This window comes from Sciurus carolinensis, chromosome 5, assembly GCF_902686445.1.
Source record: "Sciurus carolinensis chromosome 5, mSciCar1.2, whole genome shotgun sequence".
Lineage (NCBI taxonomy): Eukaryota > Metazoa > Chordata > Mammalia > Rodentia > Sciuridae > Sciurus > Sciurus carolinensis.
In genome coordinates, this window is record NC_062217.1 from 86879928 (window position 1) to 86907787 (window position 27860).

Below are 27860 nucleotides of genomic sequence, written 5' to 3' on the forward strand. Positions count from 1 at the left end.
GGCAAGAGAGTTGGACAGATAAATGTGTTATCATTAGTGCAAGTCAAACAGGCTATACATCTGCCAGACCATCTGGCCTGGAATATGAAACCTTGACATTTTAGAGGTGATGACAGTTAGTTAGACACTGCTGTTCTATGTATATGAATACTGGCTGTAATTCAATAATGTTTATTTTATTTAAAAGAAAATTTACAGCCAGGTGTACACCTGTAGTTCCAGTTGCTTAGGAGACTGAGCTGAGAGGATTGCTTGAGCCCAGGAGTTCAAGGCCAGCATGGATAACATGGCACTACCCCATCCCAAATAATAAAACAGCCCAGTATGGTGGCATACCCTGTAATCCCAGCAATTTGGGAGGCTGAGGCAGGAGGATAGAAAGTTTGAGGCTAGTTTCAACAATTTAGAGAGACCCTAAGTAACTTAGTGAGACAATGTATCAAAATAAAAAATAAAAAGGGCTGGGGATGTAGCTCAGTGGTAGAGCACTTGTCTAGCATGCATGGGTTCAATCCCAGTAAAAAATAAAATGAAGGGCTGGGGTTGTGGCTTAGTGGTAGAGCACTCGCCTAGCATGTGTGAGGCCCTGGGTTCAATCCTCAGCACTACATAAAAAATGAAATAGAATAAAGTTATTGTGTTTATCTACAACTAAAAAATATTTTAAAAAAAGAAATGATATATAAAATAAAGTAAAATAAAATAAAATTAATAAAATAAATAAAATACCCCTCTTATCCCAAGGCTAGTATTTGATCTTCAAACCACTTGCTGGTTCAAGAATGTCCAGAACCTCTTCATCCATCACCTTCATTATTATAATAAGAAACAGGTCCAGAGGTTGAACAGCTGGATCTGGCAGAGACTGGATAGATCCTCTAAAGCTATTCTGCAGCTCAGAATGGTTGCACATGCCTGAAATCCCAGGGATTTGGGAAGGTGAAGCAGGAGGACCATAAGTTTGAGGACAGTCTGGCAACTGAGTGAGACCCCATCTCAAAATAAAAAATAAAAGGGGTTGGGGAATGTAGCTCAGTGGTAGAGCACCTCTGGGTTCAATCCCCAGTACTGAAAAACAAAAAAAAAAAAAAAAGCAATTTTGCTGGGCACAAAGCTAAAAAGTATATTTCCCAGCACCTTTGTAAGCTGGGTGTCATCTCTTCTCTCCCTTCCTCCTGTCTATCAGTGGGTGATTCTAGGGTAATCTTTTTTCTTTTTCCCTTTCATTAGATTACTTTTGTTTTTTGAGCTCAGGGTATAGCTAAGTGATAGAACGTGTGTCTAGTATGTATAAGGCACTGAGTTCAATCCCCAACCCCCGCTAAAAAGAAATATCTTATTTACATTTTTATTCATTTATTCATTCATCTAGTTCTAGGGATTGAACCCAGGGTCTTGAGCATGCTAAGCCCACATTCTACCACTGAGCTATACTTCTATAGCCCCATTAGCTTAATGTAATTTTATTTATTTTTTCCTCAGAAGAAGATCATTTTGTTCTAAGTAATTCACAAAGAATATCTTCAAAACAGTTGGTTTAAGGAGGCCACACAAACATCTGTCCAGAACAAAATACTATACCAACTCAGTGAACTTCTATACAGTTAGAACACTATCTTCTGGGGTGGGGTTGTACTTGGTGGTTGAGCACTTGCCTAGCATGTGTGAGGTACTAGATTTGAATCTCAGCACTGCATATAAATAGATAAATAAATACAAATAAAGGTCCACGTGGGGAAAAAGGTACAGTCATACATTGCTGGTGAGACTGCAAATTGGTGCACCCACTATGAAAAGTAGTATGGAGATTCCTCAGAAACTTGGAATGGAACTGCCATTTGACCCAGTCATTCCACTCCTAGGTTTATACCCAAAGGACTTAAAATCAGCACCCAACAGTGACGCAGTCACATCAATGTTTATAGCAGCTCAATTCACAATAGCTAAACTATGGAACCAAACTAGATGCCCTTCAACAGATGAATGGATAAAGAAACTGTGGCATATATACAATGAAATTATGGCATTTGCCGGTAAATGGCTGGAACTGGAGAACATTATGCTAAACGAAATAAGCCAATCCCAAAGAACAAAGGCTGAATGTTTTCTCTGATATGCAGATGCTAATTCACAATAAGGGGAGCAGAGAATGGAGGTATTTTGAACTAGACAGAGGGGAGTGAAGTGGGGCGATGGGGGTAGGAATGATAGAATGAATTGGACATTATTACCCTATATGCATATATGATTACATGACCTGTTTAACTCTACATCATGTACAACCAGACGAATGAGAAGTTATACTCCATTTATGTATAATGTGTCAAAATGCATTCTATTGTCATATATAACTAATAGAACAAATAGAAAATAAAAATAAAGGTCCACTGACAACTAAAATAATAAAAAATAATAAAAAAGAATACTATCTTCCATTACCATTCAGAAACAATGAAGCTATATATGATTTTACATTTCATATTTCCACTATCAATTACATTTTTATGCTAAAGTAACTTGGTCATTAGAGCCAATTTTCTACTTTTTTCAATTTGAACTTCTTGATTAGACTAATCTATTTGCCATTCTACACTGTTTTCAAACCAGTTTCAGTACTCTGGTTCTGGGTACCCTCCAAAAATTGTTTGATCTCATAAAAGCAAGGGCCACCAAGTTGCTGCTACTATGCTGGCTGGGTTTCCTGAGGCTCCTGGTAAGTGATGTCAGGTTTTGAGGGCTCAGCATTATTTCCCCCACTGAATCCCCCAGTGATGACATGACCCAGAGTGTGCCAGAATGCAGAGCCCACAGCCACACCAGCTACAGTGGTGCCAACTGGGCCATAAGACCTGGAGGCCAGGGTGTAGCAGCAAGTGAGCCAGTTGCAGATGGTAGGACTGTTGCTGCTGGCTGAGCTACTACTGCTGGCCTGGGCACAGCTTTCGTTTGAGGGCATAGGGTGGGGGCACAATGGGAGGCGCAGCTCTGGCTTTCACTAGGCATCCTAAGGACATGGCAGTTCAAGACCAGCTAGAAATGTGAAACTGTGAAGAGCCTGGTGGTTTCTCACTAGTCTAATTTTAAAGGCACATGCTGAAGATGGAAAGAAGGTGCCAGGATCTCTAAATGACTGTGTGGACTGGTATTTCCCTCCCTGCTGACTAATATTTGTCTGAGTTATGGGCAAGAAAGTAATCTTGGATTGTGTTAAACTGAGATTTTGGGGTTGTTTTTCTTTTTCTTTCTTTCTTTTTTTTTTTTTTTTTTTTTGGTGGTGCTGGGGATTTGAACCCAGGGTCTTGTACTTGCAAGGCAAGTACTCTACCAACTGAGCTATATCCCCAGTCCCTGGGGTTGTTTTTCTACAGTACTTAGTGCTATATATGCTAATAAACTGGCATAGATAATTCCTTAATTAGTACTAAAGATATGACTGAAAACCATCTCCTGTTTCCTTTGATGGTTGACAAATATATTCCCATTCATATATAACTTTTATAATTATTACATGAATGTACTAGTTTACAAAATAAGTTATTGCAATTAGGAGCATTCTCTTAATGAATGGAAAAACGAATGAAAATGGTGACTAAATGAACTGAAAAACAACTTACCTAAAGATCGAATGCCTTTTTGTTCGAGAAACTCATGTAAAACATTTGTATTAAGGTTTAATATAAGTCCTAGTTCTGATGTAAGTTTCCAGAATCCATCCTATGAAATTAAGAAAACAAATTTTTATTTTATTTTTTAATTAAAAAATTTTTTGTAGTTGTAGATGGGCAGAATGACTTATTTTATTTATTTTATGCAGTGCTAAGAATCGAACCCAGTGCCTCACACATGGTAGGCAATTGCTCTGCCACTAAGTCCCAGTCCCAGTTCCAAGAATACAAATTTTAAGTCATATTATTGGAATTTCATCACATAAGATGTTATGTGAGGGCTGCAGTTTTCATTTATTTACTTATTTATTAATAATTTTTTTTTAGTTATTGATGAACCTTTATTTTATTCATTTTTTATATGTGGTGCTGAGAATTGGACCTAGTGCCTCACAATGCCAGGCAGGCAATCTACCACTGAGCCACAACCTCAGCCCCTCCATTTACTTTTATTCAGTTAATTAAGACTTCTGAAATTTTTATTACCGTAATCAAAATTTTTCATAGACTACTGTCAGTATTATCTGGAATCTTGGAAGTACTATAGAGACTTAGTATTTGTTGGCATTTATAAAAAGGATGGAATGAGACTCATGTGTATAGACTTTTAAAAATGGTGTTATACATTTTTTTCTTCTATTAATACGTTTTTTGTGTGCGTGATACTGGGAATGAAATTCAGGGTTACTTTACCACTGAGCTATGGCTCTTTTTATTTTTTATTTTGATACAGGGTCTGGCTAAGTTGCCCAGGCTGGCTTTGAACTTGTGATCCTCCTGTCTCAGAGTCCCAAATATCTGGGATTATCTGGGTGTTCCGTTATGCCAAGCTCCAGTAATGCCTTGAATGGATGTTTCTCAACTTTTAAACAACATGATTCCTAGTTGGGTTTGGTGGCACATGCCTGTAATTCCAACAACTCGGGAGGCTGAGGCAGGAGGATCTCAAGTTCAAACCCAGCCTCAGCAACTTAGCAAGACCCTAAACCAACTCAGTGAGACCCTGTCTCTAACAAAATATAAAAAAGGGCTGGGGATGTGGCTTGGTGGTTAAGCACCCCTAGGTTCAATTCCCAGTACCAAAATAAATAAATGAAAGCATGATTCCTAGAGACAAAAACACAACAAGAACAGAACCCACTTTGTTGGGCATGGCGATACACACCGGTAATCCCAGAGACTCGGGAGGCTGAGTCAGGAGGATTGTAAATTTGAAGTCGGTCTCAGCAACTGAGAGATGCCCTAAGCAACTTAGCAAGACCCTGTCTCAAAATTTAAAAAAATTAAGAAAGGGCTGGGATTGTGGCTCAGTGGTAAATCACCCCTGGGTTCAATTCCCTGTACCAATAAATAAATAAAGTAAAAAGGACTGGGAATATAGCTCAGTGGTAAAATACCTCTGGGTTTACTTCTTAGTACCCCAAACAAAATAAAACAAACAACAACAACAAAAACCCCACTTTGTTGAGGTGTGATCAAAATATAGAAAAACTACAAATATTTAATATATACAACTTAAGTGTTTGGAGGTAAGTATATACCAGTGAAACCATCAAACCATAAGGACTATCAATGCTAATACTTATTTACCAACTTTCAAAAGTTTCCTTCCACTCCCTTTTGTTTTGTTTTGTTTCTATTTGTGGAAAGAACACTTAATATAAATCTACCGAGCAAATTTTTTTTTCAGTGCTAGAGATGAGACTCAGGACCTCATGAGTGCTAGACAAGGTTCTACACTGAAATCCATTCCCAGTCCTTTCTTAGCAAATTTTTAAATATAAAAATATAGACCTGGAGTTTTCTTTTCTTTTTTTTTTTATGGTCTAGAGATTTTACCTAGGGGTGTTTTACCATTGAGCTACATCTCCAATGCCCCCTTTCTTAAATAGGATCTCCTGAAATTGCTAAAGCTGGCCTCGAACTTGTGATCCTTCTGCCTCAGGCAACTACACAGCTTAATGGGTCTGTGGCAATAATTTGAAAAATAATAGCAGTGATGTCATGTTGCTAGTCCATATAGAACTGGCATCAGGTTCTATTTTTTCCTTTTAGTCACTTCTTGTAGAGGTACTATATTTATACCCACATTGCCGATGAGGAAACTGATGCATAAGCAACACTTTCCAGAGTAACACAGCTAACAAACATCAGAGCCATGACTGAAGCTCCAACAGTCTGGCTCCAGGGTCCACCTTCTGGACAATTATTAGCCATACTGCTTCCTACAGGCTTCTGGGTGTTTTATCTCAGTGAGGGAAGTTGTGAAGCTATTATTATCCTGTTTAAACTTAAAAAGCACACTATGAGACAGATGCCATTATTATTCCTACAGTGTGAATGAGGAAAGCAAGACTTAGGTTATGTGCCTTGTCCCAGATTGCAAAGGGTAGGGCTGGTACTAGTACTGTAGTCTTATACTAGACTGAGTTCTTTCCACTTTACTAAGTTAATTTTCATTGAAACAAATAAATGTAAATGTAAGACTGGGTCTTAGTACCAGTGCAGTAACTAAGACACAGTATTCCTCAGCTTAACAAAGGTAATGATGAGCTCTACTACAGTATTACATTTTGAATAATATCTATATTCCCAATACCTTATGTGAAAATGTTTAGTCTGTTCATGATGTACTTCATGACAAGAAATTTCTATGAATTTCAATTCGTTAATGCTAGAACCCAGGAAATTAAGGTCTTACCCAGTGATCTTTTCAGGGATGCTAATTTTTAGTTGAGGAATATTAGCATTCACTAGCATGAGGTCCTGGCCTAACAGTTAATGATAAATACTATTCATCACCAAGGAACTTTCATTAAGCTGACTGGGTTTTTCAGCAAGATTTTCTTGCATGCTGGCATAAGCCCCTCACTTCACAATAAACCTGTAATAAATAGTTCTATGACCAACAAGTTTGAGGAGCACTGTGCTAAACTACAAAATTAGCCAGGGGTGGTGGCACCCAGTGACTCTGGATGCTGAAGCAGGAGGACCTCAAGTTCAAGGCCAGCCTCAGCAACTTGGTGAGACCCTAAGCAACTCAGTCAGAACCTATTTCACAAAAGGGCTGGGGATGTAGCTCAGTGGTAAAGCACCCCTGGGTTCTATTCCCAGTACCCAGATAAACAAACAAACAATCTATAAAGCTAAATGACCACAGACTTAAGTGCAAATAAGACAAATACCTCAGTCTGCAGACTGAATAGTTTAGTCCATAGCACAAAATTCTGCCAGCTTTGTTCACAGTCTATATCATCCTTATCTTCCTGTGAATGAAAGCTTGAGAAAAAGTCACCTGTTATATCAGATTTTTCCTCCCTGTTCAAAAATCCACATTGTAGATGTACTGGTGTTTCATCACGTAGTATTTCAAAAAAATTTTCAGAACTCGAGAGAGTTAAATAACATGCTTCGAAAGAATCTGATGATGCGAGACGGGCAGATGAATTTGATGGGGAAGAAGCCAGAATAGGTTTATCCATTGTTGACCTGTAATCAATGATCTGAGGGATTGGGGAATTTTGAAAATGATAAAAAGAAGGACGATAGGGAGGACGAAAATCAAAATCTTTAGTGAGACGAGAAGGAGAAACAAATGTAGGAGGAGAGGAAGTTGGCAGGGGAGGAGAAACCAGGTCAGGGGAGATGCCAGGTAAAAGGCTCATATTATCTTGATAAGGTTTATCTAGACAAAAGTTGTTTGATCTAAAGCATTTCCTAGATGGTCTCAAAGGTGGTTCCTGAGAAGGAAATCTGGGCAGAGACCCCAAACCAAAGGAAATTTTGGTGCGACGGCCAGGCTTTAGGTCTTGGTTATACTTAGGTTGGTCAAACTGTTTGGGAGGTGTAAAAGAACCAAAAAGAGAGCTTTTCTGAGGAGGTACGTTGGGAGCAGAGAGGGAAGCAAAACCGATCTTGCCACCAGCCGGGAAAGGGAGCGAACTAGGCACTGCAGAAGCCAAAGTAGGAACAGACAGTTTTTGCCTTGTGACTTTCTTTGATGATCTTTCAAATCCTGCTTGTTTAAGTGAATCCATTTGGCTTAAATTCAATGGCTTTTCCACACCTCTACCTTTAAAACTGAGTGTGAAAGATTGTGCCACTTGTTGCAAACCCAAATCTGCCACTTCAGAATCTTCAGAAACTTCCAATGTAGATGACTTGATTTTTTTTTTCTTTTTAGTCAAATGTTTATGTAGTGGTTCTTCGTTCCATTCAGAGGATGTTGAAAAAGGCTGACCAGAAGGGAAAATTATTCATGTAAAAGGAAAACAGAAAAAAATGAACAAACATGTAAACATTCTTCCCAGTAATCAACTGCTGTCCCAGAGCATGATTCCAGAATCAAGATCACCAACATGGACAGGACATTAAAAACAACACAATATATTCAAAATCATTTAAGCAAAACACTGTAATTTTATAAATTTGGAATCTGAGGCCTGGAGAGAATATCAGTAGTCAATACATAGAATGATCTTTCTCTCTTTGTTCTTAGAGTCACAAAATTTTAAATAATCCTCATTTTACAGATAAGGAAACTGAGAACCACAGAAGTGACTTGCCCAAGATTTTACAATAAGAAGTAACTGCAGTATGTAAATTAGCCTTAAAATAAACTAAAATTTGAAATAAATTACTCTAGTCCTCTTTTTCTTTTTTTCTTCTTGTGGTGTTAGGGATTGGACCCAGGGGTGCTTTACCACAAAGCCCCATCACACATCCTTTTTATTATTTTTGTTTATTTTTTTTTTTTTCTGGCTTAACTACTTCTACTTTGATGTATTCTTTTTATTTTTTTTTAATTTTGAGAGAGGATTTCACTAAGTTCCTGAGGGTCTCACTGTAATACAAAGCTGCTCCCCTACCCTTTCCGTTGCATCACAACCTAGCTTGTCAGTCTGAAAGCTGCTCTCCCTGCCCTTCTGGTGCAGCCATTTTCCCCGCCTCCCAACTACTGTCAGTCTATGAACATCCTAGCTAGCTATTGGTTCATCAGTCAGCTTGCAAGTATCCTTCTCCATTATTGGTCCACTGTTAGCTTTGAGGGATTCTTAAAGATAGCTTCACTGCCATCTTTTCTCTCTTGCTTTTCTCTCCTCCTGACTCATTTTCTTTCTCTTCCTCATTTTCTACTCTCTCTAGCAGCACCCTTTCTCTTTCCTTTCTCTTTTCCTCTCATTTTCTCTCTTACCCTGCAGGGAGACATTCTGTTTACTTAATAAACTCCCTTATATGATTTCCCGAGTCCGACGTGGTTTTCGTGGGATCTCTTACACTCACCAAGTTGCTGAGGCTGGCCTCAAACTTGTGACCCTCCTGCCTCAGCCTCCTGAATATCAGTGATTACAGGCATGTGCCACCATGCCTGGCTTCTCAAAGATTCTTTTTAATAATGATAGCTAAACATGTATTAAATATCTGCTATGAGTCAGACATGTTATGGAGCTGCCTGTAATCCCAGCAACTCAGGAGGCTGAGACAGGAGGATGGCAAATGCAAGACTAGCCTCAGCAATTTAGTGAGGCCCTACACAATTTAGTAAGACCCTGTCTCAAGTAAAAGGGTAGGGAGTGCTGGTGAATGCAGCTCAGTGGTAAAGTGCCCCTGAGTTTTCAAATGCCACTAAAAAAAAAAAAAAAAAAAAGGAATTATGGTGTCTATTCCCTGCTCTTCACAACAGTCCTGAGATAAGTCTTATTAGATTGAAAAGCTCTTATCTGATTTTTTTTTCTCGTTTGGAATATTTGCATATAAATAATCAGATATCTTAGGGATGGGAAAAAAATCTGAACACAAAATTCATTTATGTTTCATGTATACCTTATAACGGCCTGAAGGTAAATTTATACAATATTTTTAGTGTACCTGTGTTTTGACTGACTGTGACTTGGCACATGAGGTTAGATGTGGAATTTTCAATTTGTGGAGTCATGTGGTACTAAACATTTTTTTGAATTTTGAAGAATTTCAGATTTCCACATTAGGGATATTCAACCTGTATAATGCCCATTTCCTAAAATTACAGCTTGTAGGAGGAACTCTGAGAAGTTCAAGTCACACAGGGTACTGGGATTCAAACCCAGGCATTCTGGCCAATAATGCCTGTGGTATTAACCACTGGATTTTACTTTCAATTATTTTTGGGTTTTGGGGGGAAGAAGGGTGGTATTGGGGATTGAACCCAATGGCACTCTACCACTGAGTTACATCCCTAACCCTTTGTATTTTTAAATTCTGAGGCAGGGTCTTGCCAAATTGCCATAGCTAGCCTGGAACTTTTGGCCCTCCTACCTCAGCTTCCCCAGATACTGGGATTACAGGCATGTGCCACTAAGCCCTTCTTCAATTATCTACCTTTTTGATCTTTGCCAACATGATAGATTAAAAAAAAATGACATGGCAGTTTTAATTTACATGTCTCTTTATAACAAATGAAGTTAGGTACCTTTTCATGTTTAAGAATCCTATTATAATGTTTGATAATAATAATAAATAACTATGTTATTGATTATGTTTATACTTAACAATCACTTTAGTCTAAAGTTACTCCTACTTATTTAAAAAAAAGACTGCTGAGCGAGGCAAGGTGGTGCATGCTTGCAATCCCACCAACTCAGGAGGCTGAGGCAGGAGGATTCCAAGTTTGAGGAAAGCCTGTCCAATTTAACAAGGCCCTAAGCAACTTAGTGAGACCCTGTCTCAAGCTCCCCTGGGTTCAACCCCAGTACACATTTAAAAAAAAAATTAATTAATTAATTAAAAATAAATTAAAAAAAGACTACCACAAGGCATGGTGGCATATACCTATAACCCCAGTGACTGGACAGTAAGGCAAGAGGATCACAAGTTCTAGGCCAGACTCAGCAATTTAGTAAGACCCTGTCTCAAAATAAAAAAATTAAAAGTGCCAGAGATGCTGTTTAGTGGTAAACACCTCTGGGTTCAATTTCCAATACCAAAAATTAAAAAAAATAAAAAAGTTAAAATAAAAAAAAGACTACTGTAGCTGTGTGCAGTGGTACACACCGGTAAACCCAGCAGCTCTGGAGGCTGAGGCAGGAGGATTACAAGTTTGAGGCCAGCCTGGAGAGTTAACAAGGCTCTGTCTCAAAAAAAAAAAAAAAAAAAAGACAGACAGAAAGGGCTAGGGACGTAGCTCAGTAGTAGATCATCCCTGGGTTCAATCCCCAGGACCAAAAAGTAAAAAAAGATTGTTGTAAAATAGTATACTGTGTTTGGCCAGCAGCAGCCTCATACATCTCATGTTTGGGTCTCTGGGTTGCATTTAGAGGTCACATCCAGTGACTAGGACCTAGATTTATGTAAGTATACTCTTAAAGAGTTCATATAGGGCTGGGGATAAAGCTCAATTGGTAGAGTGCTTGCCTGGCATGCATAAAGCCCTGGGTTTAATCCCCTGAACCACCAAAAAAAAAAAAAAAAAAAAAAAAAAAAAGAGTTCATACAACCATGAAAACACCTAACAACACACTTCCTTAGATTTCTCCATTCTTTTTTTTTTTTGGGTGCTGGGGATCGAACCCAGGGCCTTGTGCTTACAAGGCAAGCACTCTACCGACTGAGCTATCTCCCAGCCCCAGATTTCTCCATTCTTATGCAATAAATGACTATATTTGGTAATTATCATTTACCTGTGGCATGCTAGCCTCTGGTTGCTCCTCTTGCCAACTCATATATGGCAAAAAGTCTACATCTTCTTTGGCAATAAGTTCAGGAATATTTGGAATATTAGGAAAAGGTGAGTCGTTACCATCCTACATTGAATCACAATTGGGTTAAATTTAAAAAAGACATTATCAAATTAAATGATTATCACACATTGTAAAGACTTGCAGATGTTGGGTTTGGAACAAATGGGTGTAAGAAACAAGAAAATGGGATAGCCGATAGGCTCAAGCGAGGGATCGTCCTCTTTAGAGAGCACCCATTGGGTGCTGGGTGCTGTGCTTTACATATTTTCCTCTTATACTTATGAAGGAGGAAGGGCCTCCCATGGGTAAGGGAAGCCTAGGTTTTTCTTCTGCTTTTTTTTAGGGTCTTACTTAGATTAATAAAAAATGACGAGTGCCAAAAATGTAATAAAACTGTAATTTGTTTTTAAAGTATACGAGTAGCTAATTTATAACTGTAACATTAAAAATGCTGACATATGCTGTTCATTTAGAGAGATCATCATAAGTCCTAGACTAAAGCCTCTCCTATGGGAGGCATTGGCCCTGAGGCTCACTGGCCTCTTCTCACCCAACTCTTTGAGTTGTGGCGTAGGCATCTTCACCAAGAATCAGAGCAAGAAAGTCTTTATTAATGTGTAAATATAAATAAAATAGTCTAGCCTTGAATTAACAATAATACATACCCTTTTCTCAACTGCCACAAAGCTTGTATATTGTGTTATAAGGGAGTTTTCCTTACTGAGTTTAATAATCAGAGATTTCAAGATTTGTTTCTTCATCTAGGATAGAATAAAACAAATGAAACTGTACCCTGTTCTATTTAGCAATATACAGTCAATTAAAAGAGTCTTAAATAATCTGAAAAGGCATTTTTCTATGACAAGTATACCATTATATAATTAGTATTTCAAACTAAATATCAAGTCAGGGTTCTGTCTAAATAGCTCAGGTGGGTAACTCAACATTTCCTGTAAAATGGGATCAGGTAACTTAACCAAGTTACAGTAAAACCAAAGCTGTCACATGTAGCGAGTTTCCTCATTCTCTCACAGGCAGTCTGTGATTTCCATTATAAAGCTTGAGGAATTGCACAGGAAGAGTGACTTGTTCAGAATTGTTCAAGGCCGGGCTGGTAGGTTGCCTCAGAGATCAAAGTCAAGTAGAACACAAAGGCTGCTAATCCAACAGCAGTCAAAAACAATGGCAGCAGCATAAGACGATTTGCCAAATGCTGTGACTGTCAGCAAGGGTATCCAGGTCCTGCATGATACACTGGGATGTGTATTATTTTGGGATGTGTTCAATACTAATGCTCATATAAGATCATAGTCTCTCCACGTGCAGTGGTAATCCCAGCAGCTCGGGAGGCTGAGACAGGAGGATCAAGATTCAAAGCCAGCCTCAGCAAAAGTGAGGTGCTAAGCAACTCAGTGAGACACTGTCTCTAAATAAAATACAAAACAGGGCTGGGGAGTGGCTCAGTGGGGGAGTGGCTCAGTGGTCGAGTGCCCCTGAGTTCAATCCCTGGTACCAAAACGAACAAACAAACAAATAAAATCATAGTCTCTGAGGGACCAGCAGTCTGTCATGTTTGTTTGCTGGGAGGAACCCTCTGCCAGGGCCCTCATCCACACAGCAAGGAGAAGGCAAGGTGGGCTTTGGCCCTGTCTTGCATCTTTAGGTAGCTTATCCCCATCCTGCCTCTGGGCTTCTTCAGTAAAACGGAAACAGTAACATAACATTTGAGACTTAAAAAGGACATCTATTAAGGGCACTTAGTGTTCTCTAAACCCTCCTCCAGACTCTTTCTCACTCTCAGGTGGAAGATCACAGAATTTTTAGGAATCCACTTATATTAGTTCTTTCATTAATTCATTCAACAAACATTCGTGGAGCAACCTATTTGCTAGGCGTGGATATTACGGGAATTGTGATGAATGCCCCTGACACCATATTCTTCTCTATCCAGCTCTCCTCACTTTACGTTTCCATGGATACATCAATTTAAGAATGATCTAATAATGCATAAAGGTTTTTACTAAGAAAAGAACGAACCTCATGGCTGGTTTCATTTTCGTGGAGAATGCCATCTTCATAATCTCTGATCAGAGCTCGCGCTGCCAGCTTGTGAATAATCTGTGTTTACATAGCCATGTAAGAAAGATACAAATGAGTTTTAATTAAATACTTAGACCACCACTGAAAAACTTAAGTATAATAATTTTCATTTGGCAAATTCACTGCTTTTAAGTATACAATCCTATGAGTTTTATCAAATGAATATAGCAAGGTGACCAGCACTGAAATGAAGATACAGAATATTCCCTTCACTCTAAGAAGTTCCCTTGGCCCCTCTGCAGTCACTCCCAGCTCTGCCAACCACCCATCTGATTTCTGTCCCTAGTGTTTGCTTTTCCTATATGAGGTCATTTTGCTAATTCAACTTACTTCAAAATTTTATTTGTATATTTGTTTATTTATGGCATTAGGGATGGAACCCAGGGTACCTTACCACTGAGCTAGACCCCCAATCCTTTTTATTTTTTATTTCGAGACATAGTTTATTAAATTGCCCAGGTTGGCCTTGAATTTGTAATCCCTCCTGCCTCAGCCTCCCACATTGCCAAGATTATAGGTGTGACCATCATGCCTGTCTATTTCAAAACTTTAAAACTGATCTTCTGGGGCTAGGGTTGTGGCTCAGTGGTGGAGCGCTTGCCTAGCATGTGTGAGGCACTGGGTTCGATCCTCAGCACCACATATAAATAAATGAATAAAGATAAAGGTCTATCGACATCTAAAAAAATATTAAAAAAAAAAAAAAAAAAAAACTGATCTTCTGCTGGGATGTCTACCTGCAAATGGTCTCCACCAGACTGGAGGCTCTGGGATGTTCCCAGTGAAATGGAACTGATCTTAAATGGCAATATCTGCTATCAATAATTCCAATTCTTGTAATTTTGTTGTTGACAAGGCCACCATTCACAGAAGAAAAACAACTTTAAATACTGTGATTTTAGTGAAGAAGACTTCTTCCCAACTAAGAGTCTTTTACCTAATTTCACCCTGAGATCTAATTATTAAAGCAATATAGAGCTTTCCTTCAGTTTCTTTCAAATAAAGTTCATGAGTTCATTCTTTTGGGCTAAGCTCTTACATTAGGCCCCAAAATACCAGATAAAAAATCAAAACACAGTCATTCATGCTAAAGGAAACTGAAACTAAGTTCAGCAAACTGAAACTAAGTTGTCACCTGACATTTTAAGATGTGACACCATTAAAAATAAAAAAAAAATGGCCAATTCTACAAATAGGACAGTTCCAATTGGAATGATAATGAAGTTCCCTGTTTTAATCCTTCCAAAATGGTGATTTGAGGTAATCTGATGTTAACCAATCAGTTCTTTTTCTTTTGTCATGGAATAAAATCAAAACAGAGTAGCACTGGTTCAGGGAGTTGAAAGTCACTGTTAAATCAGGTCTTAGACCCATCCACAGCTGAATCTGGACAATAGTTTTCTGAAATATTGTTGTGCCCCACCTCACCAGTATTGAGGATTGGACTCAGAGGTCCCCACCACTGAGCCACACTCCTGATCCTTTTTATTTTTTGAAACAGGGTCTCACTAAATTGCTTAGGCTGGTCTCTAAATTATGATTCTTCTGCCTCAGCCTCCCATGTAGCTGGATTACAGGTGTGCACCACCACTGCTCACTGACCTCTGCTGATGCAATGGACCTCTTACTCCTGTCAATCTAAAATAAAGTCAGTCTAGTCTAGAACAAAGACTAGAAACAGATTTGAAGAGATTTTATAAAATGGTGGCTGTATTAATAGGCTTAAACTACAAAGAGGTTAGTGATTTTTAGGAATTATGGGGACTGGCAAAAATTAAGCTGTCTTGTAATAAAGAGACTGGTTGTGGTCTCCCTCTCAGCGTAGTTTGGGGGAAGGGGTCCATCGTACAGATGGTCTGCACAAGTTAGCAATTTTTCAAAGGTCAACTTGTACCCAGGATGGAAACATCTGCAGCCTAGTTCAAAGGTTTAGTTGTAGACATGGATGACTCCTAACTAAAACAAAAAACCCAGCAATATTATACTAATACTCCCATGAATAACAAACTACATATATAGCAAATACATATACAGCATATATAGTTTGGAATTTTCAAGGTGAACTATAGTGGACTCAGTACTAATGCACATAAGGAAAAATTTCAGTGATAATTTATAATATTGTAGCATAATATGAAATACCTATCTTGAGCTTGTCCTGGTTCCAGGTGAGGTAGGACAGAAGAAATAAGGATAGGCAGAAAGAAGACATACAGGAAAGAGGGACTATAGCTTTAAGTCTAAAACCTCCATGAATACCCTCACCTTCTCCTCCTAAGCCTGTTTTTCTCTAGGTCTCTATTCTTAAAAGGTCCAATAAGGGGCTGGGGTTGGAGCTCAGTGGCAGAGTGCTCACCTAGCATGTGTGAGACACTGGGTTCGACGATCCTCAGCACCACATAAAAATAAATAAACAAAATAAAGGTATTGTGTCCATCTACAACTAAAAACAAAAATTAAAAAAAAGAGTAAAGAAGAAATTAAAAATAAAAGTTCCAATAAACCTTCAAGTATTGTAAGTTCAGTTAACTACTGCCCATATACCTTGTTTGCTTACAAAATGCATGTTTAGACTAATTCAGAGAAACCTTTTAAATCTTTTTTGGTTTGTCCTCTTTTTGAAGCCTTTTTTTTTTTTTTTTTTTTTCCGGCACTGGGGATCAAACTCAGGGCCTTGTGCTTGCAAGGCAAGCACTCTACTGACAGAACTATCTCCCCAGTCCAAGCCTTTTAATTCTTGAGATTGTTAGAAACTCATGAGACCTACACAGTCCAAATGCTATTAAGTAGATAAAGCAACCTAAAGATTTTGAGAAGAACCAGATCACTGAAATCTGCTCTGCTTTCCACAATCAAAACAATCAAGACCATTAGGCTGACGCCACCCTTGCATGCTTTTCATGTTCATCATTTATTAAAGTTTCCTTTTAAAAAAGAAGGCTGAGACCTCAAAATCATGTCTTTTTAACAGCCACACTCCTTCCCCCTTGAATGCATATCCTACTGTGTTGCTTGCTTGCTTGAATAAATATCTTAACTTTCCTGAACAAATCTCTGCTTGAATTCCATTTCTGCAGTGTACATCAAGAACTTGCCAGGGCCACATTGTGGTTCCCCTCTTCTGAGGATCTCTTCCGGACCACATCGATTACACTGGCATATAGTTCTTCAAACCCTTGTAAGAAAACCCTTATAATAAGAGCATAGGAGCAGCTCAGGAGGCTGAGGCAGGGAGATTATGAGTTCAAAGCCAAACTCAGCAAAAAGTGAGGTGCTAAGCAATTCAGTAAGACCCTGTCTTTAAATAAAATACAAAATAGGGCTGGGGATGTGGCTCAGTGGTAGAGTGCCTCTGTGTTCAATCCCTGGTACCAAAAAAAAAAAAAAAAAGAAGAAGCATAGGAGCACTCGTTACATTTGGGTTTCTTGTTGGCTTCGAAATAGCTCCAGAGCAATAACGGTGAAAGGAGCCCCTTTTGTTTATGTTGTTGCTCATTTGTTTGTTTGTAGTACTGGGGATTGAACCTAGAGCATTCCACCTCTGAACTACCTTCCCAGTCCTTTTCTAATTTTATTTTGAGATACGGGTCTCGCTGAGTTGCCCAGGCTGGTCTCAAACTTGCTGTCCTATATCAGCCAACCAAATAGCTGGAATTACTGGCTTGTACCAGTGCGCCAGCCTCTTGTTATTTATTTATCTTTTTTATTTGTTCTTTTTAGATATACATGACAATAGAGTGTATTTTGGTATATTATAAATACATGGGGCATATTTTATTCTCATTAGGACCCATTCTCTTTGTTGTTCATGATATGGAAATTTCACTGGTCGTGTGTCCATAAATGAACATACGAAAGCTATGTCCAATTCATTCTACTGTCTTCCCTAACCCCGTACCCTCATCCCTTCCCTTCATTCCCCTTTGTCTAGTCCAATGAACTTCTATTCCCCTGCACCCACCTGTTGTGTGTTAGCATCTGCATATCAGAGAGAACATTAAATCTTTGGCTTTTTGGGATTGGCTTATTTCAAACTTAGCATGATAGTCTCCAATTCCATTCACTTACTGGCAAATGCCATATTAGGCATTCTTTTTTATGGCTGAGTAATATTCCCTTGTGTATATATACCACATTTTGTATATCCATTCATCTGTTGAAGGGCATGTAGGTTGATTTCATAGCTTAGCTATTGCGAATTGAGCTGCTATAAATATTGATGTGGCTGCATCACTGTAGTATGCTGACTTTAAGCATACTATATACTGAGGAGTGAGATAACTGGGTCAAATTGTGGCTCCATTCCAAGTTTTCTGAGGAATTTCCATACTGCTTTCCGGAGTGGAGGTACCAATTTGCAGTCCCATCAGCAATGTATGAGTGTACTCTTTTCCCCACATCCTTGCCAACATTTATTGTAACTTGTATTCTTGATAATTGCCATTCTGACTAGAGCACCATGAAATCTCAGTGCAGTTTTAATTTGCATTTCTGTAATTGCTAGAGAGAGTGAATATTTTTTCATATATTTGTTAACCATTTATATTTCTTCTTCTGTGAAGTGCCTGTTCAGTTTCTTTGCCTATTTGTTGATTTTTTTTGTGTTAATTTTTTTTAAATTTTAATTTATTTTTATTGTAAACAAATAGGATACATGTTGTTTCTGTTTGTACATGGAGTAACAGCATACCATTTGCATAATCATACATTTACATAGGGTAATGATGTTTGATTCATTCTGTTTTTTTTCCTCCCCCCCACCCCTCCCACCCCTCTTTTCCCTCTATACAGTCCCTCCTTCCTCCATTCTTGCCCCCCTCCCACTCCCCATTATGTGTCATCATCCGCTTATCAGTGAGATCATTTGCCTTTTGGATTTTTGAGATTGGCTTATCTCACTTAGCATGATATTCTCCAATTTCATCCATTTGCCTGCAAATGCCATAATTTTATCATTCTTTATGGCTAAGTAATATTCCATTGTATATATACCACAGTTTCTTTATCCATTCATCAATTGAAGGACATCTAGGTTGGTTCCACAATCTGGCTATTGTGAACTGAGCAGCTATGAACATTGATGTGGCTGTATCTCTGTAATATGCTGATTTTAAGTCCTTTGGGTATAGGCCAAGGAGTGGGATAGCTGGGTCAAATGGTGGTTCCATTCCAAGCTTTCTGAGGAATCTCCATACTGCTTTCCAGAGTGGCTGCACTAATTTGCAACCCCATCAGCAATGTATGAGTGTACAGGGATGCAAAATTATTATCGTTATGTCTTCCTGATTTATAGTTCCCTTAAGCAGTATGAAATGTCCTTCTTTATCCCTTCTGACTAACTTTGGCTTGAAGTTCACTTTATCTGATATAAGGATGGAAACCCCCACTTTTTTACTGAGTCCATGTGCATGGTAGGTTTTTTCCCATCCTTTCACCTTTAGTCTGTGGATGTCTTTTTCTATGAGATGAGTCTCTTGCAGGCAGCATATTGTTGAATCTTTCTTTTTAATCCATTCTGCCAGTCTATGTCTTTTGATTGATGAGTTTAGGCCATTAACGTTCAGGGTTATTATTGAGATATGATTTGTATTCCCAGTCATTTGGCTTATTTTTGGTTTTTAAGTTGGCTTGGTTTCTCTTTTGAGTGCTTTTTCTCTAAGGTAGTTCCTCCCTTTGCTGACTTCCATTGTTGTTTATCATTTCCTCCTCATGGAATATTTTGTTGAGAACATTCTGTAGTGCAAGTTTTCTATTTGTAAATTCTTTTAACTTTTGTTTATCATGGAAGGATTTTATTTCATCTTCAAATCTGAAGATTAGTTTTGCTGGATATAGGATTCTTGGTTGGCAACCATGTTCTTTCAGAGCTTGAAATATGTGGTTCCAGGCCCTTCTAGCTTTTAGAGTATGGGTTGAGAAGTCAGCTGCTATCCGTATTGGTCTCCCCTATATGTAATCTGACGCTTTTCTCTCCTGGCCTTCAAAATCCTATCTTTATTTTGAATGTTAGGCATTTTCATTATAATGTGCCTTGGTGTGGATCTGCTGTGATTTTGTGCATTTGGTGTTCTGTAAGCCTCTTGTACTTGATTTTCCATTTCATTCTTCAGGCTTGGGAAATTTTCTGATATTATTTCATTGAATAGGTTGCTCATTCCTTTGGTTTGTATCTCTGTGCCTTCCTCAATCCCAATAATTCTTAAATTTGTTCTTTTCATGATGTCCCATAGTTCTTGGGGATTCTGTTCATGATTTCTTACTATCTTCTCTGTTTGGGCCACTTTATTTTCAAGATTAAATATTTTGTCTTCATTGTCTGAGGTTCTGTCTTCCAAGTGGTCTAGTCTTTTGGTGATGCTTTCCATTGAGTTTTTTATTTGGTTTATTGTTTCCTTCATTTCAAGGATTTCCATTTGGTTTTTTTTTTTTTTTTTTTTTTTTTTTTTTTTTTTGGAGAATCTCTATCTCTTTGTTGAAATGATCTTTTGCTTCCTGCAGGTGCTCTTTCAGCTTATTGGTATTTTCATTCATTGCCTGCATTTGCTCTCTTATCTCATCCTTTGGTTTGTGAATCATCTTAATCACGTATAATCTGAAGTCCTTTTCTGATATTTCCTCTAACATTCTGTCATTGGATCCTATTAATATAGAATCTAGATTTGTTTGGATCATTTTCTTCCCTTGTTTTTTCATGTTGTTCATGTATCTTCCCCCGTAGCAGTGCAGATCTGGGGGATTGCAGATTTCCCCCTATAGGCTTATAGTGGCCCTATAGGTTTCTGAAACCCTTTCTTTATGGGGAGATCAATATTAGCAGTGCCCAATTCAGACACTATGCAATCCTAGACCAAATAGCCCCTATGAGGACAATAACAAAATTGTCATAATAAACAGAATGAGTCAAAATATTATCTTCAATAACAAACAGATTTGCAGTAAGGTCTGCAGTTTCTAATGGAGGACAAAGAGGATGCAGAGGGATGTAGAATGTGGCTGTTAATGGGATAAGAAAAGATTATACAGAAGTTTTAGATAATAGAAAGGGTGAGAGTGTAAATCAAAAGAAATTGGATGTTAGCATGCAAAAAAGGGAGAAAGAGACTCTGAGGGAACAGGTAAATAAAAGGAAAAGAGAGCAAGAAAAGTAAAGAAATAAAAACTTACATTTTTTCAATAAGGAGAAAAAAGAAAATCTACAGTATAATAGTCATATAGTAATGAAACCTCCCAGTGTTCAGTAGCCTGATGCATGAGAGGTACCTGACAATGAGCTTCAAGCCTCCAGCTGGCATCTCAGGATGGGATTTGCCCCACCTAAAGATCGGAGTTACGCTTCCAGGATTATCCAAGATGGCCGCTCTGACTTTGAAATGTGTTGGCAAATGGGGAGCTGCAGCTCAGCTCATGTGTTGGCAAATGGTCAGTTGGAGGTCCTGGAGGCAGGATGCGGTTGGTCAGGCAGGGGTCCTGGAGGTCCGGTGTGTTTGGTGTAGTTGCAAGATCCTGGAGGCCGGGTGTAATCCGTCAGTCTGGGGTCCTAGTGATAGGGCACAGTCAGTTGGTCTGGGGGTCCTGGCGGCAGGGAGCAGTCATTCGATGTGAGGGCCCCAGAGGCAGGGAGTGATCGGTCGGGCTGAGGGATCCTGGAGACGGGGCTCAGTAGTCCGATCAGGGGTCCTACAGGGCCTGGCTGTTGTCTCAAAATGGCGGCAGCCACGTGTAATCAAACCTGCAGGTACGGTAACAGTGAACTTCCAGGCAACAGCAGGCAGCTCGTGCTCCACTGGTGGTTGGTGATCAGTTTGCTGACTGTTGTTGGAGGATTGGGAGGTGAACCTCATGCATTGGGTGATGGATAGGTGTAAGGCAGGTAATGGACCGGCCAGAGGCAGGCAAATGGCGGATGATAGGCGCCTGACAGTGAGCAATCTTCACTCACAAAAGGCATCAATATGCTTGCAGACTGCAGGTCATTATCACAGCAGACAAATGGGGTAAACACTAGGGAATCAATAAGCAGCAAAAACTGCCTCACCAAGAAAGAGATATCCTCTGCTTGAAACCGGAGTTATGGAGCGACAAGGAACGCAGCCTCCCTCTAGTCCGCCATCTTGGATCCTCCTCCCTCCAGGTTCCTGGTGTTAATTTTTTTTTTAAAGGAATGATAAACATTAAGGTTTCAAGACATGATTTTTTTTTAAAGTTGTCGATGAGCTTTTATTTTATTTATTTATATGAGATGGTGAGAATCAAACCCTGATACCTGCTAGGCAAGTGCTCTACCACTGAGCTACAACCCCAGCACTGGTGTTAAGTTTTTTGAGTTCTTCATATGTCCTGGAGATTAATGCACTATCTGAGGTGCAGGTGGCAAAGATCTTCTCCCATTGCTGTAGGTTCTCTCCTCACATTCTTGATTGTTTCCTTTGCTGTGAAGTTTTTTAGTTTGATACCATCCCATTTATTGATTCATGATTTTACTTCTTGCACTTTAGGAGTCTTTTTGAGGAATTTGGTTCCTAAACCAATATGATGGAAAGTTGGGCCTATATTTTCTTCTAGTAGGTCCAGGGTCTCTGGCTCTTGTAATTTATAACAACTGACTTTTAATCAGGTGATTTTTGGGATGTCCCTAAGAATGGGGGCTGGTTACCCAAACTGTAATTAGAGGGTTGGAACTTTTAGTCCCACTTCTTTTTTTTTTTTTTAATATTCTTTTTAGATGCTGACAGACCTTTATTTTATTCATTTATTTATATGTAGTGCTGAGAATCGAACCTGGTGCTTCACACATGCTAGGTAAATGCTCTACCACTGAGCCACAACTCCAGCCCTTTTAGTCCCACTTGTAAACCTCTAGGTAGGAGAGTTAATTACTAATGGTCAATGATTTAATCAATCATGCCACTGTAATGAAGACAGCATTAAAAACTCCAACTGAAGGGGTTTAGAAAACTTCCAACTGGGTTGGCATTCACATGCAGGAAGGGTGCACCTTCAACTTCATGGAATCAGAAGCTCCTGTGCTTGGGATTTGTGAGTTTTTGTTTTTTTTGTTTTTGTTTTTGTTTTTGATAGCAGGGATTGAACCCAGGGGTGCTTAACCACTGAGCCACATCCTCAGCACTTTTTATTTTTTATTTGTGAGACAGGGCCTTGCTAAGTTGCTGAGGTTGGCTTTGAACTTGTGATTTTCCTGCCTCAGCCTCCAGAGTCACTGGGATACAGATGTTTGCCAGAGCATCTGGCTCTGTACTTGGGACTCTTATAGACCTCGCCCTATGTTCCTCTTCCTCTGGCTGTTCATTTTTATCATTTATAACATCTTTTTTAAATGTTAAATATAATTTACAGGAATATTTGTTTTGGACTATGCTCTTGCACTGGGTCCCTATAGGCCAGATTAAAAATAAAAATGGGATCACTCATGCTAAAGTTCTATTTCTAAACGGAAGCTAAACTGGTACATGACCTTCCAGGAAACAGGAGAAATGAGAGATAACAATCAAATTTCCCAAAAAGGCCAGTTTCTTTCTTTCTTTCTTTTTTTTAAAAAATTTGTTCTATTGCTTATACATGACAGTAGAATGCATTTTGACACATTGTACACAAATGGAGCATAATTTCTCATTCCTCTGACTGTACATGGTGGTGAGTCATATCAGTAGTGTAATCCTACATGTATATAGAGTAATAATGTCTGTGTCATTCCACTGTCCTTCCCATCCCCATGGCCCCACCCCTCCCCTCACTCCCCTCTGAATAATCCAAAGTTTCTTCATTCTTTCCTACCCACACCCCCCCGACCCCACTATGGGTCAGCATCTGTTTATCAGAGAAAACATTTGGCCACCAAAGGCCAGTTCCAATCAGTATAATAATGAAATTCCTCATCTTAATCTGTATACAAAAAAACAGAAGTGAACTAATTAGTTATTTTCTATTGTTCTGCCTCCCTTTTCCTGCCATACAAGAAATTTAACTTTTTATTTGGGTGTTAGGATTGAACTCAGGGCTTTGTACATGTTAAGAATGCACTCTACCACTGAGCTGTACACCTAGTCCCAGGAAAGTAACTTTGAAATTGTTATCTAGTGTACTGCCTCTGTTAAGGTAACAGTGGTCCACTTTATGCTTTGAATATAGCCCTTGCTGTCCTGCCACTGCACTTGTTTTTAAAACAAACTTGTTTCTTTCTCTTCCTCTCTCCCTGCTCCTCCGTAATCTCTCCCCTTCCCTAATCTCAGGGGAAACAGGATTGCCTTTCTTCCCCATCCTAGGCAGAGTTATCTGTCCTTAAACACACACCCACCAAAGGAAAGAAGTAATCCAGACTTTGGGGATGGTACCACAAGATCTCAGAAATAACTATCTCCCAAATTAACGAGTTAATTACAACTCCAACAGAGAACATGTGGAACGTAGTCTTTGAGTCATCTCTTTAAAATCCCCTGTTCCTACTGAGGGGCAGAATCACCACCACCTCTGGGACAAGAGTCCCCTGTGCTTCTCCTTTGCAAGCAAGGCAACAAACCTTTTTCCTTTTTCTCAAAACCGTGCCCTTGTTATTGTATTGGTATTGGGAATGAGGACTGATTACCTGCCTGATCTTCTCCCTATTGTTGTTGTTGTTGTTGTTATTGTTGTTATTATTATTATTATTATTATTATTATTTTGGTACAAGGCATTGAACTCAGGGGCACACAACTACTGAGCTACAGCCACAGCCCTATTTTGTATTTTATTTAGAGACAGGGTCTCACTGAGTTGCTTAGCATCTTACTTTTGCTGAGGCTCACTTTGAACTCTCAATCCTCCTGCCTTAACCTCCTGAGCCTGGGATTACACGCATGTGCTGCTGCTCCCAGCCAGCCTTTTATTTATCTTTGAGGAGAGGAATTTTCTTGTCAGTTGGGTTAGCCAAAACTGAAGGGTCAAAGATGACTGTCTGAGTGACCACCAGACAACCTCTAACTTCATTATAATCTAATTCCCCTACTAAGTGAAATACCACCAAGAGCCATAAAAGGAAGCACCAGAACATAAAAAGCAAAAGGGGGTGGTGCCTGAGTTCCAGAAAAATCTCTGCCTATTCCAGGAAAAGATATGAATATTCTAATCCTTTATTAACCTATCCTTCCTCCTTATTTCTTTTCCCCTCTATCTGTAACCTCCTTACCCTAACAGGTTTAGAAGTTGATTTGTAAGCCTAGACTCTACTTCTCCATTCTCTGGCTAGTGAATAACCTTGTACTGTTAGTGTTCAAGTTGCCTTCTGACTTGCAACACCAAACAACAACAACAAAAAGATCTCTTTTGAGGTGTCTCTTCCCTGTAGGGTAGGTCAACAATGTGTGGATAACAAAATAACGAATGTAATCTTGGTTCATTTCTGCTTTCTTTAGCCCTCATCAGTCTATAAAATCAATCTTTTCTGTTCAGCCCATTGAAATACTTACTCTGTTTCATGGAATGAAGTGTTGTCTGATTCTACAATTGTAAATAAAGTCAATTAAGATCTTTAAACTAAATTATAAATCAGTAACAGAAAGTAAACTATTTTATGTGTTCTGTGAACAATTCTATGAACAGTTATGGCAAATCGTTAAACCTAGAAAGGATTGTGGGAACCTCTAAATTGTATCCAACTCAGACATGGGGTGACCTGAGAACCTACCACTTGTGATTGGCATTTGAACTGGGGCAGTCCTGTGATACTAAGCCCTTACTCTGTTAGGTCTGAGGAGACAGTGTCTGAATTGAGTTGAATTGAAGGACACACAGCTGGTGTTGAAGAATTGTGGAACTAGAAGTGTTGAGTAGAGAGGAAACAGGAGATATCTCTTTCATAACTCCTTCACTTTTAATATAAAAATGAAAAAAAATAAATGTATCTTCAAAATGTGATGAGGTTTACTCTCAGACTAGTACTGTCAAAATTAATATTTTAAGTAACTTAAGGTACCAGCAGTACTGAACTTTTATTGAATCGTGAACATCTTTGAGAATCTCCCTATAAAAATTTTCACATAAAATGTCGTATTCAATTGCACTGGTGCCCATAGGGACATATCTAGGTTCAAGAATCCCAGATGAAGGTACACTGAACGGAAGTGATCCCATTTGTATAGATAACCATTCTCCAGATCATGTACTGATGTAGCCACACAAAACTATAAAAAAGGAAGAATGTGGAGCTTTATAAAAATATAAAATTATAACTATTAAGGTTTTTTAAAATTTTTGTTTTCTTTTGTTTGTGGTGCTGGGGATTTAACCGAGGGTCTCACACATGCTAGACAAGCACTCTAACACTGAGTTGTACCCTAGTTTCATAGTTCAGATTTTTGACCTTACCGTCCCAGTTGTTTTCTGAAGATCCGTAGTTGATACCATTGTACAAAATTCCTTCTTTTCAATTAGTGCATAGAGAGTTGCCTGAAAGGGGAAAAACATTAGTTCCTCAGCTTTTCTATATTACAATATCTTGGTTACTATAATGTGATTCTTTTAGTGGCATCCTCTCGCCTCTCAATGGAAATGAAAATCCTTCCCAACTATGTTCCCAAAAGGGGAAAATCTGCCAGTGAAAGGGAGAGATTAAAAAAAAAAAAAAAAGAAAGAAAGAAAAGAAAAAATATATAAGCAAAATACATTTTACAAACTGTGCCTCTTCTTACCTGTGTACAATGAGGAATAAATCCATAGATAAGGAGTCGATCATTGTGGAACAAAGATGGCACTTGGGCTGGAGCCTGCAGGGGCTCGGGTGCATTTGTACTAAGTTGCTGCCATTTAACAGAGACAGAGTGGCAACTTGGGGAACATAACCTGGTCATTTGGTCTTCTATCTTTAATAAAAGAAGAATTATTTCTCTTTTAATGTTACATCCCCAAAATTGTAATGTAACACTTAAAGTTTACATTCTCTTCCTTGGAGATTTTGTAATATTTTTCTTTCTTTTTCCTACAAGGTACTTTTCCAAAGAGAATTTTATGTAGAATTTTTAATAATAGCATAACTGCATCATTTAAATTTACAAAGCATCCTAAAATTATTCCATTAGCTAACTACCAACACACAACTTTGGTAAGAATAGACTCCAGTTATAATAACTAGTCCTATGTTGGGTGTGGTGGTGAATGCCTGTAATCCTAGCAGCTTGAGAGGTTGAGGCAGGAGGTTTATAAGTTCAAAGCCAGCCTCAGCAATTTAGTGAGGTGCTAAGCAACTCAGTGAGACCCTGTGTCTAAAAAATACAATAGGGCTGGGTATGTGGTTCAGTGGTTGAGTGCCCCTAAATTCAATCCCTGGTACTCTCCCCCCCAAAAAAAGAAAAGAAAATGCTAATCAAAACCCAATGTGATATAACTTCACACCCATTAGGATGGCTATTAATAACCCAAACAAACAAAAATGAGAAATAATGAGTATTGGAGGGCTAGGGGTATAGCTCAGTGTTACAGCATTTGCCTAGCATGGACAAAGTCCTGGGTATGGTTCCCAGCATTGCAATTCCTCCCCTTCCCCAAATAAGTACTGGAGAATTGGAATCCTGGTACATTATTGCTGGGAATGTGAAATGATACATCTGGTATAGAAGACAGAATGGAAGGTCCTAAAAAAACTAAAGAGTTAACATAGGATGAAGTAATTCCATTTCTGAGTATATATTCCAAATTAAATACAGGGACTCAAAATGAACACGTGTATGCCAACACTCACAATGAAATAATTCACAACACCAAAAAGTAGAAATAACTCAAGAGTCCACTGATGGAAAAACAAAATGTGATGTGTATATGTATATGGAGTATTATTCACCCTTAAAAAGGAAAGAAATTCTTCAAATGCCATAACACAGATGAATCCTGAAAATATCATGCTAAATGAAATATACCAGACACAAATGGACAACAATCTTATGGTTATATAAGTTGCCTAGAACAGGTAAATTCATCGAGACAGAAAGTAGGAGAAAAGTTAGTGGGAACTGCAGAGGAGGCAATGTGGAATTATTGTTTCTGTGTGGGATGATGAAAAAGTTCTAGAGATGGATGAATGGTGATGACTGCACAAGATTGTGAATGTACTTAATACCAGTGAACGTACACTTAAAAATGGCTACAAGACTGAGGATGTTGGTCAGTGGTAGAGTGCTTGCTTAGCATGTGTGAGACCCTGGGTTCCATCCCCAGTCAGAGGAAGAGGAGGAGGGGAAGAGTGGCGGTGAGGGGGGAGGAGTGAGAGAAGGATGGGGGAGGAGAAGAAATTAAAATGTTAAACTTTATGTAATATTTTACCATAATAAAAAATTAAACCAAGGGCTGGGGGTACAGCTTAGTGGTAGAACACTTGCTTAGCATGGATGAGGCCCT

At 38.8% G+C, this 27860-nt stretch overlaps 1 protein-coding gene across 1 annotated transcript in view; it reads right to left on the bottom strand.

Annotated features, from left to right (window-relative positions):
- Parp4 (poly(ADP-ribose) polymerase family member 4) overlaps positions 1-27860 on the bottom strand; it is a 118673-nt gene that overhangs the window by 13892 nt on the left and 76921 nt on the right. The window contains 7 exon segments of the mRNA XM_047552863.1: positions 3615-3714; positions 6851-7900; positions 11321-11443; positions 12046-12141; positions 13418-13498; positions 25839-25919; positions 26162-26332. Coding sequence (XP_047408819.1) covers positions 3615-3714; positions 6851-7900; positions 11321-11443; positions 12046-12141; positions 13418-13498; positions 25839-25919; positions 26162-26332 — 1702 coding nt within the window.